This window comes from Acomys minous (assembly GCF_964271855.1).
Source record: "Acomys minous genome assembly, chromosome: 20".
NCBI lineage: Eukaryota > Metazoa > Chordata > Mammalia > Rodentia > Muridae > Acomys > Acomys minous.
The window spans coordinates 24,655,946-24,670,975 of NC_140502.1; the positions used below are offsets into that span (position 1 = coordinate 24,655,946).

The window sequence follows — 15,030 nt, forward strand, 5'->3', positions numbered from 1 at the left end:
GCACTCGGGAGGTAGAGGCAGGTGGATCACTGTGAGTTTGAGGCCAGCCTGGTCTACAAAGTGGGCCCAGGACAGCCAAGGCTACACAGAGAAACCCTGTCTCGAAAAACAAAAACAAAAACAAAAACAAAAGAAAAAGAAAAAGAAAGAAAGAAAGAAACGAAGAAACAAAAGGAGGGTGTTGGCAGAGCCGCTGTGCTGTGCCCGTGAACAGGAAGCACTGCTCCTGGCTGCCTTACGAATGTCTCTGTGCAGCTGCGCTGCAGCCCTCACAGGGTCTAGCGCAGAGTGGTGAGCAGAGGCCATTTGCTGTGGGAATGCTGTCTCTGGAGAAGGGAGCAAAGGAGCAGAAAGCAAGCCAGCTCCAGGCTCAAGCTGGCCGTAGCCAGTCTCTAGCCAGGCTTCCATCGTCACATTACCATTTCAGCTGCAAAGCCCCCCGAGGTCACCAGGGCTGCTGGCCAGTAAGAGCGGAGGACAGATCTACCAGGGCTGAAGGCTGCAGCCTAGGCCACAGGAACCATAGGAACCTCCCGAACTCAAGAACCACCTGGCTTTCTCGGCTGACAGGGGAGGGGCAGCCTCACCTCCATCTTGGTCTGGATCCAGGGCCCCACCACGTTGGCCTGGCTGGCAAACTGCCTGCGGAGGTGCTCATTGGACTGCTGCTTGCTCTGCTCCTCCAGGAGAGCATGGTCGCGCTTCGGAACCAGCTGCTGCACCTGTGGGGTGTGCACGGCAGGTCAGGGCGCAGCTCGCCCCCACAGTGCAGCCCTTGCAGGGCAGAGGTCAGGGCGCAGCCCCCCCTACCCCCACAGTGCAGCCCTTGCAGGGCAGAGGTCAGGGCGCAGCCCCCCCACAGTGCAGCCCTTGCAGGGCAGAGGCCCGCCCACCTTCTCCCACTTGGAGTTGATGATCTGCGGGGTGACGGTGGTGTAGGGGTTGCTGCCCGACAGCTTGATGTGGTTGCTCTCAGCGATCCTCTGGGCTTCCTTGTGGATGGCCAGGATGGCCTCGCGCTCCCTGTCGGCATCTGGCAGGGTGGACTTGAACTGGTCATGGGCTGAGATCAGGCCCTGCAGGAAGGATGGAAGTGAGGAGTGCAGCCCTCCTCTGTGTGCGCGCGTGCGTGTGTGTGTGTGTGTGTGTGCGTGTCTGTGTGCGTCCCCTACAGGTGGGGGCGGACCTCGATCTCCTCGATGGTGTGAACGATGAACATGTCCTGCAGGTCCTCCATGGCGCTCTCCATCCAGTTGTTGAAGGGCGCGGCCCGCTTGGCGTACTCCAGGTGCAGCTGGTCGATGGTCTCTAGCTGCTTCTCTGTTTTCTGCAGTGTCAGAGAGGTATGGGGACAGGGAAGGGAAGGCAGGTCAGCCGCCGAGGAGGAGACCTGCACAGCCACCCCCAGAGGGCACCGGGCTCCTGGCGACGCAGCGCTGCTCCTCACCTCCAAGGCTTCCCGGCGGCTGTGGGTCAGGGAGCCCAGGGCGTCCCACTGGTCGCAGATCTTCTGGCACCGCGTGTTGACGTTGTGGGAGTCATAGTAGTCCAGCTCGCTGTGGCGGGGACAGGGAGGGTGAGACGCGGCAGTGGACACGGCACACACAGCGCCACCTGGGACGCACGCCCTGGTGCCAGGTGCCAGGACTGGAGCGGGCGGGCGGAGCTGGGCTTCCTTTCACTGTGGGCTACTGACTACAGCACGGGCCTCAACTAGGCCGCCCTGTGTTCCTCCTCCTAGGCTGGGATCAATGTCACCGTCTGCGATCCCCCTTTTAGACAGAGTCCAACTGGCCTGGAACTCAAGAGCTCCTCCTCCTCCTCCTCCACTCTGAGTGCTGGGATTAAAGGTGTGCATCACCACACCCACCTCAGCCCTGTTCACACCTATGTCGGAGTGCACTTGTGTGGGGAGACAGGAGGACAACATTCAGGATCTGGGTCCTGCCTCCCTCCCACTTTGAGGTTTCTGGGCGTCATACTTAAGGCTAGCTGGCCAGGGGCTTCTGGGAAGTTAGGGGTGCGGGGTTGCACGGCACCCAGCTTTTCGTGGCCTCAGGGGAATGAACTCAGGCTGTCAGCCTTGCGCGGCTCCTGTCCTCTCCTCCTTGCTGTTTTACGCAGAGCTCAGAGGATCCTCCTGCCTCCGCAGGTGTCCTTACGCCTCACAACAAAGACTCCACCAACTGAGCGATGTGACCATGTGTGCTCAGAGGCCAGGAAGGGGACCCCATGCAACTGCGGTCACGGGCACTGTGAGCTGCCAGGCGCAGGTACCAAGAGTGGCACACACTACACTCGCACACCGAGCATGTCTCCAGCCCTCTCTTTTCTTTCTAAACTGTTTCCACATTTATTTACTTATTTATTTAGTGCGTGTTGGAGGTCAGAGGACAATTTGTGGGTCTCAGGATCTCACCTAGGTCTCTGGGCTTGTAGGCAAATGCCTTGACCCGCTGAGCCATTTTCCTGGCTCCAAACTGTAACCTCAACACCAAGGAAGCTAAAGCAGAGGTCACAGCTGAACCACAGAACTTAGGGTCGTCAGGAACAAAACAAAACAAAGGGGCAGATCAGCACCAGCACAGCAGGGCTGGGCTAAGAGTGGTCTCTTTATATATGTGGGGCTGCTCTGGACTGTCCCCAGGCGCCAACTATGATGTGCCTTGTGCTCTAGCAGAGGCTTCGCCAGCTGCACAGTTTCTGCAATTGTGTGATGCATTCTGGGAACTTTTCAGATGGTCTCTAAGTGCTACAGGCAGGGTGGGGGCTGTGCTCAAAGAAGAAACAAAAGGATAAATGACATTCAGAAATCTCCCTCCCCGCTTTCTCTCTCCTAGCTTGTTCTAGGGCACAAGCCAGGAAGAGAAAAGGTGGGAAAGAGAAGAATCCACAAAGCAATGAGCTCGCTAATGCTCATTACGCAAGTATTCTACAGCTGGGTGTGGTGGCTCACGCCTTTAATCCCAGCACTTCGGGAGGCAGAGGCAGGTGGATCGCTGTGAGTTCGAGGCCAGCCTGGTCTACAAAGTGCATTCTAGGACAGCCAGGGCTACACAGAGAAACCCTGTCTTGGGCGCGACATCCCTGGTACTTGCCTGGCATGGGGCTAAACTGTGATGCTGCTATGTACCTGGCAATGGGATGGTGCCCAGGTAGCCTCCTTCCTTCCTCTAGGGCCTTGTCTAGAATGCTGTTTCGGGAGCTGCCTGACTTTGGTGCATCAGGGAGATCGGCCTAATATGGCTGGGACTTAGTATCTGAAGAGCAGGCTAGCCCGGCCCTCCAAGTCTGTGTTTCATGGGCACCTCATCACTAATACCAAAGTGCCTTTGCTTTGCGTCTCCTGGTTTGGACAAGCAGGGTTCTGGAGGGTAACCAAACCAAGTTACTGGCCCCAGTACCGTTGCTTCTGGTGTGCTAGCAAGCTCTCTGTGGCCCACAGAGGTGAGAAAGCAGGAGGACGCCAGCCCTGCCCCTGAGGCCCCACAGGCACGGGTGCTGCTGAAGTCTGGGGTGACTGGTGGGTGGGGTGCTGTGGAAGGAACAGCTCCAGCCCAGGGGCTTATTTTGGAGCAGACGGCTATTTCGGGAGCGCCTCCAGGGCCTGTGGATTTTCCATGAGGTAATGGGCTGGGCCTCCCACTCCCTGGCTCCTCCTTGCTGCCGGCTACTGTAGTGGGAGAATAAGGCCCCATTCATTGGCTCTGCAGACGCAGTGTACTAACTGTGTGCACAAATTTCTGTGACTGGCGGGGGAGGGAGGGACACCGGCCGCCTATAAGCCCTTACAGTGGGTGTATTCTGAGCAGGAGGGACAGGGGCAGGGAGAACAACAGACTCACTGTACTCCCAAAACTCCCCACGTGAAGGAGGGGCCTGGGGCGCGACACGGGGTGACAGGCTGGAGAGAGAGGGGCCCTAGAGCCTCTCAGGCCAAGCGGCCAGACGCCATCACTGTGTTGAAGAACCTCTTTGGTGTTGAGACAGCGCAGGCGGACCGTCCTGCCACGCTCTCCTGGTGTGTGTGTGAGGAGGGGTTGGAGCTGGGGACCGCACTCGAGGTCACAGGCGCACACGCACGTACTTGAGCTCCTGGGCAATGGCAGCGATCTGCTCCACTCGGTCCTGGTGTGCGGCCAGGTCACTCTCGAAGGCCTCGTGCTTGCGGATGAGGGCTTTGATGTCTGACAGGGTGGCCGTCTCATAGTCGCGGTGCTGCAGCATGGCCTCCTTCCCTGCAGGTGTGGCAGAGCAGAGGGCACCTGTCTGAGGGGGGCAGGTGCAGAGACACCCAAAGGATGGAGCCTAGGAGCTCCTGGAGGCCTCTGCTCGCCCCGTGCAGTTCTGTGCAGGCTTAGAAGAAACTGCACAGGTGAGGCCTGTGCTGCCTTCCTGTAGGAGCCGCGGAGGACAGGATGGCCGACACCAACAGGAAAGTTACAGGCACCCATTGGTGGAGGACAGTGCTATAGCCAGGCCCATGGGATCAGACAAGGGACGGGCGTGGGGCCTGGGCGCAGGAGGGGTGCCTGTGCCAGCTCTCCTGGGTGGTGGTCCTATCTCAGTCTTGTTGCCCCACCCGCTTTCTCGGCACAGTGGGTGGGAAGGGAGAAACGCTACTATTAGTCCTGGAGCCAGGCTAATTACATGCCCAGAGCAAAAGCCCAACAGCCTGCTGGTGAGTCACGGGACTCCTGCGGACCTGGAGAGACGCCGACCAGGATGGCAGCCAATGGCGTCCAGGGTCACCTTCAGGTGGGCACCCAGAGCACCTGGTATACAGCTGGCACTCCCTGGCCAATCTCTCACTTGTAAAACAGTGGCAGCAATGGCACCTATGCAGCTGTGGGCCACCCTGAATTTTATCAAGGTGATGCTTAAGAATGGAAGTAGTTGGTGCCACCTCCACCTCAGTGGCTCTCAAGCAACTGGCAGCCACCCACCGCCACGCCAGGGCTGGCACCAGCGGGTGGGAGGGCTTAACCACAAGGCAAGCTTGCAATTCCCTTTTCCAAGCTGCTTTCTCTCAAGGGTGGGAACCAGAAATAGCAGCTGAGAAAACCTCAGGCCTCAGCTGTTTCAGTGGAGAGCTGGCAAGCGTGGCCCACATGGCAGCCACGAGGCGTGAGTACGTGGGACTCACCAGCATTGGGTTTTATCCCCAGTCCCTCGGGAAAGCACCCACATGGGCCCCGCCCCCTCTGAGCCCCTCTCTCCCAGGCAGCCCACCCCTCTAGGCTACAGTGACTCAGAACGCAGGCTGATGCTGAGGAGGAGGGTGGGCGGTTGGCCTGGTGCAAGGGACAGATGTGTGAAGGTCTGGCTGCAGCCGCGGCTCACCCACAAGTCTCTGCAGTGCAAGCCTGTCCCCAGGTGTCCCCAGAGACGGAGCTCTGAGTGGTCACTACCTCCAGCTCATGAACCCAGCTACCAAGCCTCCCGCAGCCCTAGGCTAGGTACTCTAACTCATTTGGTGAGAACCACAATGTAAACGTAAAAATAAATAAATAAATAAATAAATAAATAAATAAATGTGCAGGCCAGACGCCTCAGAGGACGACAGCAGGAAGTGCCTTAGCTGTGCACGGGGCACAGGAGTTACAGCGTTCCTCACATGCTTAGGGCCTCACAAGAGGAGAGCAAGCATATGTGCCTCAGTCCACTCGGGGCCAAGCACAGCCAGGTGGCTAAGATTCACAGAGCCTGCGTGGTATTTTGTTCTGGTTTTCAAGGTAGGATCTCACACCTGTCTAGATGCCTCCTGCCTCAGTTTCCCAAGTACAAAGACTACAGGCATGAATTGCCACATCTGGCTAGAGCTGTGAGTTCCAAGACTGGCCTGCTGAGAACAACAGCAGGAGGTGGTGCAGTTGCCACAGTGTCGCCAGAGGGGGGTCTGTCTCGACGTCTGGCTACAGTGGGGGCTGTGTCCACACAGCTGGGGTGGTGGTGTGGAGGATGAGGATGGGAGGGCGGCTCATGTTTCGGCACAGTGGATCGGGCCCAGGGCCTCCACTGAGCGGCAGCTCCCCTGTGGGTGTGCTGTGTCATGTCTTTTGCTTTCTGCCCTCATTTTCTGTGGGATTTAGGCCCCCCAGGAATCTGGAGTCTCAGTGGTAGAGTGGGTCTCCACCAAGGGCCAAGGACGTGATAGAATTCCACATCCAGAGCCAGAGCCAGGCAGCTGGGGGCGGCTGGGAAGTGCTTTGGGACGGACAGGGGGTGACTAGAGCCAGGGGGGCCAGGAGGTGGCTGGAGACAGACTTACACAGCTGGGTCAGCGTGGTGGCTGAACCTGGGGCTGGAAACCGTTCTTGGAGGAGGTACAGCAAGTGCGCAGGTACAGGGAAAAACCCAGAGAGGGGCATGGAGGCACAGGGGAGACCTTGCTGCTGACAGCTCCCTAAGCCCAAAGCGGCATTTCTGCGGCTAGGAAGGGACTCGGCCGACCCACATGGCAGGGCTGTGCGCCCACAGCTGAGGAGGGGAGTGCCGGAAGCTTACCGTCGGTCCAGGCCTCGTGGATGGAGGCCTTCTGCCGGAACTTCTCGGCCAGGTGGTCGAGCCGCTCCAGCCGGCGGATCTCGTTCAGCAGCCACTCCTCGTAGCCCTTCTCCGCCTGCTCCAGGTGCTGCCAGCCACTGTTGATGTCCTGAGGGGCAGGAGAGAGAGCAGGGCTCGCGACAAGATGCTGGCGGAGAGGCCGCCCCGACCCTGGTGCTGCGTGGCATGCGTGTGGGCGCCCAGAGGCCAGGAGATGGCTTTGAATACCGGGGGACAGGAGTTACAGGTGGTTGCGAGCTGCCTGACGCGGGAACTGAACTCAGGCCCTTTGCAGATGTGTAAGCACTGATCATCTCCAGCAGCACAAGCGTTTAGTCTCTGGTTTACCCGGATGGGGCTCAGCACGTGTGGGCGGGTGGGCAAGTCAATGTCGCTGCAAGCAGACTAGGAAGGGCGCCTGGCCTGCTGCCCTACCCTTAAAGCGTCTCAGAGACGGAGTCTCAGACTCAGTCCTGCAGTCCTGGCAGACTAGAGTAGTAGCACAGAGCAACAGTAGGGCACGGTGAGGCATGCACACCACCGTTCCCGCCCACCTCGGAGGCTGGCTGATGACAATGCCACCCGAGCATTGTGCCTGAGGTGGTCTGTTTGGCAGGCCATGCTCCTGGGACCCATGGTGATGGTGGAAGTGGCGGGGGCGGGGCACTCACCGACACCATCCGGCCCTCGGAGGGCATGAAGGCGGGCCTGTTGCTGAGCCGCAGCTTGGTCTGCAGCGTGTTGAAGTTGATCTCCAGCCGGCACTTCTCCTGCACCTTGGGCGGCTTGTGCACGCGCCGGTAGTCGCGGAAGTCCTCCAGCTTCTGCTGCATGGCCTGCATGGTCTTCTGCGGCACGCGGTCCTCCAGCCACGGGATGGTGCGGCGGATCCACTCCAGAAGCTGTGGGCCCACAGGACGCCATGGCGCTCAGAGTGCGGACACAGGGAGTGCACGCACAGCAGCCCGTCCTCAGGGCTGCCTTGCTCTCAAGCCCACTTTCTCCATGGTCTCTGCAGAGTCCTGGGAACCCTGCCCTGACTGGTGTGGTGGCTCAGGACTGCTGTCCCTCCCAGCAGGCCTGTCTGCTGAGACTCTGCTCAGGTTGGGTTTGCTGACTGCAGCAGCACAGTGGCCGGCAAGCGGCTGCCCCGCTGGGTGGCCAGTGCATACTGCTTTAGGAAACGGAGAGCAACAACAAAAACCAAGTAATCCATGCATTCTTACAACCCACTCTGATCTTTGACAGGGCGAGGAAGAATATCAACAGGCCCCAACTGGCATTCCAGAACAATCCCAGAACAGGGAAAGCAGCTATTACTAGCACAGGTAGGCAGAGAGATGGCTTCCTAACAGCAAGGGCAAAACCAAAAGCAGAGGCAGCAGGCTGAGCCTGCGTCTGACGCTCGGTATTGAAGACCATGAACTGACGCCTTATCTTGGGGTTGGGAATGACAGTACAGCCGGCGGCTCTGCCTTTTTGTTCTCAGCCCCACAGAATCTGGGGCCTCGTGCAGGTTAGGCAGGAGCTCCAGCGAGGAGTACACCCGAGCGCTAGCCCCGCCAGTATAAAGTCCACAAAATCCTCAGCTGCGCAGAAGTTGCCACTTTAGTTTTCCCAGTCCACAAAATCTTAAAGCCGGGTGTGTGTGTGTGTGTGTGTGTGTGTGTGTGTGTGTGTGTGTGTGTGTGTGTGTGTGTGTGTGTATTTGCCATCCAGCTTCTGAAACCAGTGACCTTGAAATCCTTGGGTCCAGGAGTCATAGGTCTAAGAACACACGCACGCTCTTTGGAAGCTGGCTCTGCAATCTTGGTGTGACCCTCAGCTCTAGTGGCACGGCGACCGCCAAGCCAAAGGGGCTGCACCCCATGTTTTCTAGGTCTTGCTGCCACAGCTACTTTCTCAGCAAAACACGGCTGGTTATTCCAGTGCTTGGGAGGTGGAGGCAGGAGGATCAGAAGTTCAGGGTCACCCTGGGCTACTTCAGACTCCCTCCATTTCTCCTGCCTCCTGTGTAGTGCTCCCCTCCCAAAACAAAAACAAACAAAAAACCCCCAAACATCTACTTTTTATGTGCTGTGTGTAGGCACTCTCTGCCTGCGTGTGTGTCCACATGCCACTTCTGTGCCTAGCGCCCCAGGGCTCTGGGAGAGGAGCACGTGCTCTTAACCCCGAGCCCCACGGTGGGGCACGGCGCACACTCACATCACTGACCCCGAGCCCACGGTGGGGCATGGCGCGCACTCACATCACTGGCCAGACGTTCGTAATCTTCCATCAGATGCTCATTTTCCTGGTTCACAGCCAGCACCTTGCAGATCCGGTTGGCAGCAGTCTCAGCCTGAAGTGGGGAAGCACATGGTCAGGGCTGCCTGGCGCTAGGGAACCCCCCTCCTAATCAGCAGGCCCCCCGAAAGCGGCTTGTCCAAGACCCACAGAGAACTCCCCACAGAGGGAAAGGAGAGAAGTGCATCCCCAGTACGGTGGCCTTGAGCGGCCATGTCCTAGGAGTTGTGCTGAGAAAGGAAGGCAAGACCTGCACCCCTGCGGAGAACCAGGCCGGTGCCCAGGACTGGGTGGGGCTGCGCTGAGAAAGAGTCCCTTCTGAGCAGGAACATGGCTGGAGGTGGGATGCGGACACCACGGCGTCCCAGCGCTCAGTGCATGCTCTACCCATGCTGGCTCCTACGCAGAGGTGCGGCTGCCTGTGTGTAGGAGCCGCGCGGGCACAGGCCACGGCCGGAGGGCAGAAGGGAAACAGAGGGAGGACAGATACACAAAGCTGGCCCTGGTCCTGAGCTCTAGGAGCTGGGGGAGGGGAAGTGCCACACAGGAGAAGGGAGGCAGGTACCTTTCAGGAAGCACAGAAAAGGTCCAGGAAGAGTTGGAACGGCAACAGAACAGGAGCAGGGAGAGTGAGGAGGGTCTACAGAGCGATGAGGAGGAGAACAGAGGCTCGGGAGCCAGCTCCAGGCCCGGAGCGCTTTCCCATCCACACGTGGCACAGGACAAGTATGGAGCTGACAGAGCAGCCACAAGGGGTGTGAACCTGTGCTACACAGCACGCTGCAGGGATCACCCAGGACCAGCACGGCACCAAGGCTGCTCCAGAGGTCAGACTCACAAGCCGCTGTGACTGAGCACACTGCTGGGACCCCACGCTCTAACCTACTCTGCTGCTGGGGGGCTGCCAGCCAAGCGTTCCACTTCACTGCTGGAACAGGGACACTTTACGTGCTCAGGATTGGTGAATTTCAGTGCGTAAAAGAAGAAAGAATGAGCCAGGCGGTGGTGGCGCATACCTTTAATCCCAGTACTAGGGAGGCAGAAGCAGACAGCTATCTGTGAGTTCAAGGCCAGCCTGGTCTACAAAGTGGGTCTAGGACAGGCAAGGCTACACAGGGAAAGCCTGTTTCAAAAAATTAAAATAAAAAAAGAATGGTTGGAGAGATGGTTCAGAGGTTAAGAGCACTGACTGCTCAACTCCCAGCAACCACAGGGTGGCTCACAACCATCTATAATGAGATCTGGCGCCCTCTTCTGGCCTGAAGGTGTACATGCAGGCAGAGCACTGTATTCGTAATAAAATAAACAAGAATTTAAAGGGTGGGGGGGGGGGGGGAAAGAAGGGCCAGGCATGGTGGCACACACCTTTAATCCCAGCACTTGGGAGGCAGAGGCAGGGGGATCGCTGTAAGTTCGAGGCCAGCCTGATCTACAAAGTGAGTCTAGGACAGCCAAGGCTACACAGAGAGACCCTGTCTCAAAAACAAAACAAAACAAAACAAAACAAAAAGGAGTGCTTTGGTGAGTGGCCTGCATTCACCCAGAGACCCTTTTTTGAGGAGACTGAGCTGGCCTCTGGGACGTGACGGCCACAGTAAAGGCACTGCAAGGTGCCCTGAGGGGCACATTCTTTGATGAGAAAGGTGAATCTAGCAGGTGTGCCCAGACTTGCAACTGTTCCGCCCTGGACCTTCTGCTAGTGACTGACCCAAGGGGCTGCTAGCCCGTGCTCACTATCCCACGCCCCTGTGAGGGCCATCTTATAGATGGGGAAGCTGAGGTAAACTAACCTAACCAAGACCATGCTGCTGAGAAGGGCAAAGCAGGGCCAGGCCCCACCCCGCCCCCAGGAGGTTCCCTCAGGATGGAAGGCTCTAAGAAGGCAGTTCAGCAGCCAGTGGCATCTCTGAACCTCAGCTTCCTTGCCCTTCAGATGGGTCTAGCTGCCTCTACCCCTCTGTGGTGGAGCTTTGCCGGGACCTAGGCAGGTAAAGGCCTTGGAGAGAGCCCAGGGAGGTAGTTCCCAAAACAGGCACCCACCCTGCTGAGCACCTGGGCCACTCTCCAAGCCAGGAGTCGTGGGTGATGTGAGGCCAGCAGGACTCACGGAGATGCACCAGGGTTTGCCTGGCCTGCTCATATCAGCTCCTGAGGGAGGCAGCCTGCTCTCAGGGCCTCTTGAGCATCTGGCAGCAAAGAGTTTTCTCAAGGGAGGCCTACAAGTAGGTGGCCCTGAAGCAGAGGTCCTGACAGGCAGGAGGTCACACTCCAGCGCTGTCATGTACAGTGACCCTGTCTGTGGTCAGAGCTGTCAGTATTCACCACAGGTGGCCACGCTCAAATGCAAGGCTGCCTGTGAGGCTGCTGAGCCAGGGCTACACCCAGGGGCCTCCCACCCTGGCTCACCTTCTGGGCCCCTGAGAAGGCGTGGTAGAAGCAGGACACGTAAGTCATGATGGCCTTTTCATCTGGCCTCAGAGTGCCTACAATATCTGTGCAGAGAGAGAGAGAAAGAGAGACAGATAGGAGAGAGTGAAAGAGGCAGGAGGGAGGCGGCCAGCCGGCCCGAGGCCCATGCAGGAAGAATAGCGCTTGCTCTGGACTGGAAACCAGCGGACCTCAGACCTGGGGACATGGCCGCCATGGTGTGCAGAAGGGGCCAGGAGGCTCTGAGGGAGGAGCCTCATTCTCAAACAGGCTAGTGAAAACAATCTAACTAGACTGTGAGAAAGCAGCTAGCTGCATTTGGGGCCAGAAAAGTCAAACATTAAGTGACTGTTTTCTGAAAGCCTGAGTAGCATTATGTCACCTGAACTACAACCATTTTTGCATGCACCCCTATTGATGTTGGGCTCAATTGTGCACACTGGTAACCCTGGCACTGAGGAGGCTATGGCAGTCGAGAGCTGCAGAGTAAGATTCTGTCTCAGAGTTGGGCACACTGTGGCACACTGGCAATCCCAGCACTCAAGAGGCAGAGACAACAATGTCAACAGCTGACTTTAAGGCCAGCCTAGTCTGTACATAGAAAGTTCTAGGGTTCCAGGACAGACAGAAGAAAAAGGAAACTTAAAAAAAAAAAACTCCAAGTGGTAGCATATGCCAGCACTTGGCAGGCAGACAAAAGGGGTATTAGGACGTCACAGCTAGCTGAGCTGTTTGTACATGTGACCTTGTCTCAAAAAAACCCCCAAAACCCCAAAACCAAACAAACCAAAAAGCACCCAGGCCAGGCGTGGTCGTGCACGCCTTTAATCCCAGCACTTGGGAGGCAGGGGCAGGTGGATCGCTGTGAGTTTGAGGCCAGCCTGGTCTACAAAGTGAGTCCAGGACAGCCAGGGCTACACAGAGAAACCCTGTCTCAAAAAACCAAAACAAACAACCCTCCCCCCAAAAAAGACATACAAACAAAAATCATATAACTGGAGAGACGGCCTAGCAGTTAAGACCACTGACTGAACCGGGTGATAGTGGCACACACCTTTAATCCCAGCATTTTGGGAGGCAGAGGCAGGTGGATCTCTTGTGAATTTGAAGCCAGCCTGGTCTACAGAAACAGTTCCTGGACAGCCAACACTATACAGAGAAACCCTATTTCAAAAAAACAAAAACAAAAAACCCAAACACTGGCTTTTTCCAGGACTGTGGTTCAATTCCCAGCTCCCACGTCTGGCTCATGGCCACCTGTAACTGGTTCCACGGGGCTCTAGCACCTGGCCTCCTGGGCACCAGGACCATGGACATGTTGGACACATACATGCAAGCAAAACACTCACACACAGAAAATTAAAAACCCTAAATAAGTTTTAAGAGAAGAAAAGCCCTGAGTGGAGGTCACCCACAGCTGGCTAGCTTTCCCAGCTGTCCTTCCCTGCCTTTGCCTCTGCAGGCTTCACCTGGCGGCCTCGGCTCCGCCGGAGCCCCTTTCTGACTGACGTGAGGCCGCCTCCTATCACACGCCCTGACGCACACTGTCTGTCTCACAGACTAAGAAGCAAGCCTCCTCGCAGCAGGGACTTGCTTGCGTCCTCACTGCCTGAACAGAGCCTCTGTACGGAAGGCACTCAATAGACTGAGCAAAGACTAGGCGGCGGCCATGCCGGGGACTGAGGGAGCTGGCTTCCAGTCCAAGAGAGGCCACTGTCGGCTGCAAGAGAAGTGCAGTGAGCGTGGAGGCGCGGCGGGCCGCCTGGCCCTGCCCGGTACCTTCTGCGCTCCTGAGAAGGCATGGTAGAAGCTGGACACATAGGTCATTATGGCCTTCTCGTCGGGCCGCGCTGTGTTCACGATGTCTGTAAGTGAACAACAAGGGTTAAACGGCCCACGCGGGGTGGGGTCACTGACTAGGACCCACGGCTCCCAAAGCCACGGCCACGCCAAGGAGAAGACCCTCTAAGCTGACTCAACACCAGCTGTTCAGTAGGGTGGGCTCCGTTACAGCCTAACACCCCCCACGGTCTCCGGAAAGGCCAAAGCTGTGGGAACTGGGCTGGAATGAAGCCGCTTCCTTTCTTTGGGAATAGCCTCGAGGGCCGCAGGACACTGAACTCCAGAGGCCAGAGTCACGGGTCCTGGCAGGGAAATGGAGCAAAGCCGGAAAAAGGAAAAAACAACATTCCACTTTGTCGGGCTCCAGACCCCAGCCTTGGGGTGTCAGGAAAGAGCCAGGGCTGCTCACAGGAAGCCAGGGCCGGCCTCTTCAGCCTCCCTGCCCCTCTCGGGGAGTCTAGACAATCTGTGGGACCAAAATCCCTGACCCTTTCTCCAAGCTGCGCCCTCTCTCCCCCGCTGGGTACACCTGGCCACCTCTGGTACATGTTGCCCTGCTCCGGCTGCCTTGGGTTCACCCAGCCTTCTGCCTGGCTCGGCCAGCTAGCTCCCTAAGGTGTAGAGCGGTGAGGCCTGAACTTGCGGGGGGGGGGGGGGGGGCGCGCTCACCCTCGGCATCCAGCATCTTGGGGATATCGAGGTATTTTTCGGCCACTTCAAAAGCGTTGTTTAAGTTGGTGACTGGATCATCCTGGGGAGGCAGTGGACAGATGGAGAGTTCCGTCAGGCACAGGCTGGCCTGAGCCAGGGAGCCCTGAGGGGCAGGGCTGGGAAGGGTCTTAGGAATCCTCATCCCTGTGTGCCCCACAGCACTGCCAGCAAGCCACAGCACAGTCAGTCCGTGCGCCCTGAACCTCTGCGGGTACGGCTCAGGCTCTAGAGACCATAGGACTGTGTATGTGTGGGTATCAAGTGGAGAACACCCCAGCTCCGACACAGGACCCCGCTGCTGCCAGACCAGCGAGGGCCTGCTGAACACGCCTGACCGACCTCGCTCCCCTCGGCAGTTCTCAGCTACAGCAGAATCCTTGTCCCCAGGCCACGCAAGCAGACTGGGTGCAGGTCCCCTCCCTCTCCAGGGGAGTACCACCACTCTGCAGCAGCTGTCTGGCCCTGCGCCCTGCAGGCCCTCCGCCCAGGGTGGCGCAGGTGGCTGGCTGCTTGGGACATAGTCCCCTGCCTTTCGATTGTGTGTAAGAGTAAAACTCTACACAGGACGTGGTAGCTGGTGGGAGGTTTGACGCTCCTTCTTCCCTCCTCTGGAAGGAAGAGTATTTCTAGATTCTAGAAGGTCGTGTGTGTGTGTGTGTGTGTGTGTGTGTGTGTGTGTGTGTGTGTGTGTGTGTATCAGTCAAAGGTCAAGTAAGACAGTCCCTAAAATATTCCAGCCAGTGCCATGGAGGGAATCGGGAGGGTGCCCACGGAAGTTTGTCTGGGAGGAAGCTGGCACGAGGCTCTCCCGGGTGGGCGGGGCTGCCTACCTTCCTCAGTTTCTCATATTCAATCAGCTCGGGCCTGTGCCGGTGGATGAGGGCATTGAAGGCCAGCCCGTCCTTCCAGCTGTAGGAGAAGGCAGAGGTTATGAGGTCAGCACTCGCTGCCCGGGCATCGCGGTTAACCCTGTGAGCCTTCCCGTATGCAGAAGGCACCGATTTGGTATAGATGGTGTGACCTTGAGATGATCACAGAACTGGCCGCCCAGTTTCCTCACCTCAGAGCTGCTATGAAGATGAAGTAGCTGATGCTGGCACAGAGCCTGACATGTGACACGTACTGACTGTCTGCTGGCCACCAGCATGCAATAAGGGCTTGCAGAACAGGAAGGCCAGCACCAGGGGACAGCCCCTAGGAAAGGTGGCTGGGACCCTG

General features: G+C 57.8%; 1 protein-coding gene across 6 annotated transcripts in view; it reads right to left on the minus strand.

Moving 5' to 3' along the window:
• Positions 1-15,030, minus strand: part of ACTN4 (actinin alpha 4) — a 65,722-nt gene that overhangs the window by 4,124 nt on the left and 46,568 nt on the right. For 3 of the 6 annotated variants that reach the window (XM_084770545.1, XM_084770547.1, XM_084770543.1), the window contains exons 6-16: positions 14,643-14,721; positions 13,771-13,852; positions 11,239-11,324; positions 8,795-8,887; positions 7,218-7,448; positions 6,508-6,655; positions 4,088-4,238; positions 1,448-1,556; positions 1,187-1,327; positions 894-1,076; positions 588-722 (exon numbers count right to left, since the gene is read on the minus strand). In XM_084770545.1, coding sequence (XP_084626671.1) covers positions 588-722; positions 894-1,076; positions 1,187-1,327; positions 1,448-1,556; positions 4,088-4,238; positions 6,508-6,655; positions 7,218-7,448; positions 8,795-8,887; positions 11,239-11,324; positions 13,771-13,852; positions 14,643-14,721 — 1,438 coding nt within the window. Of the gene's footprint in view, positions 1-587; positions 723-893; positions 1,077-1,186; positions 1,328-1,447; positions 1,557-4,087; positions 4,239-6,507; positions 6,656-7,217; positions 7,449-8,794; positions 8,888-11,238; positions 11,325-13,038; positions 13,125-13,770; positions 13,853-14,642; positions 14,722-15,030 lie in introns of all 6 variants that reach the window. The other 3 variants (XM_084770544.1, XM_084770546.1, XM_084770542.1) reach the window with 1 other exon arrangement.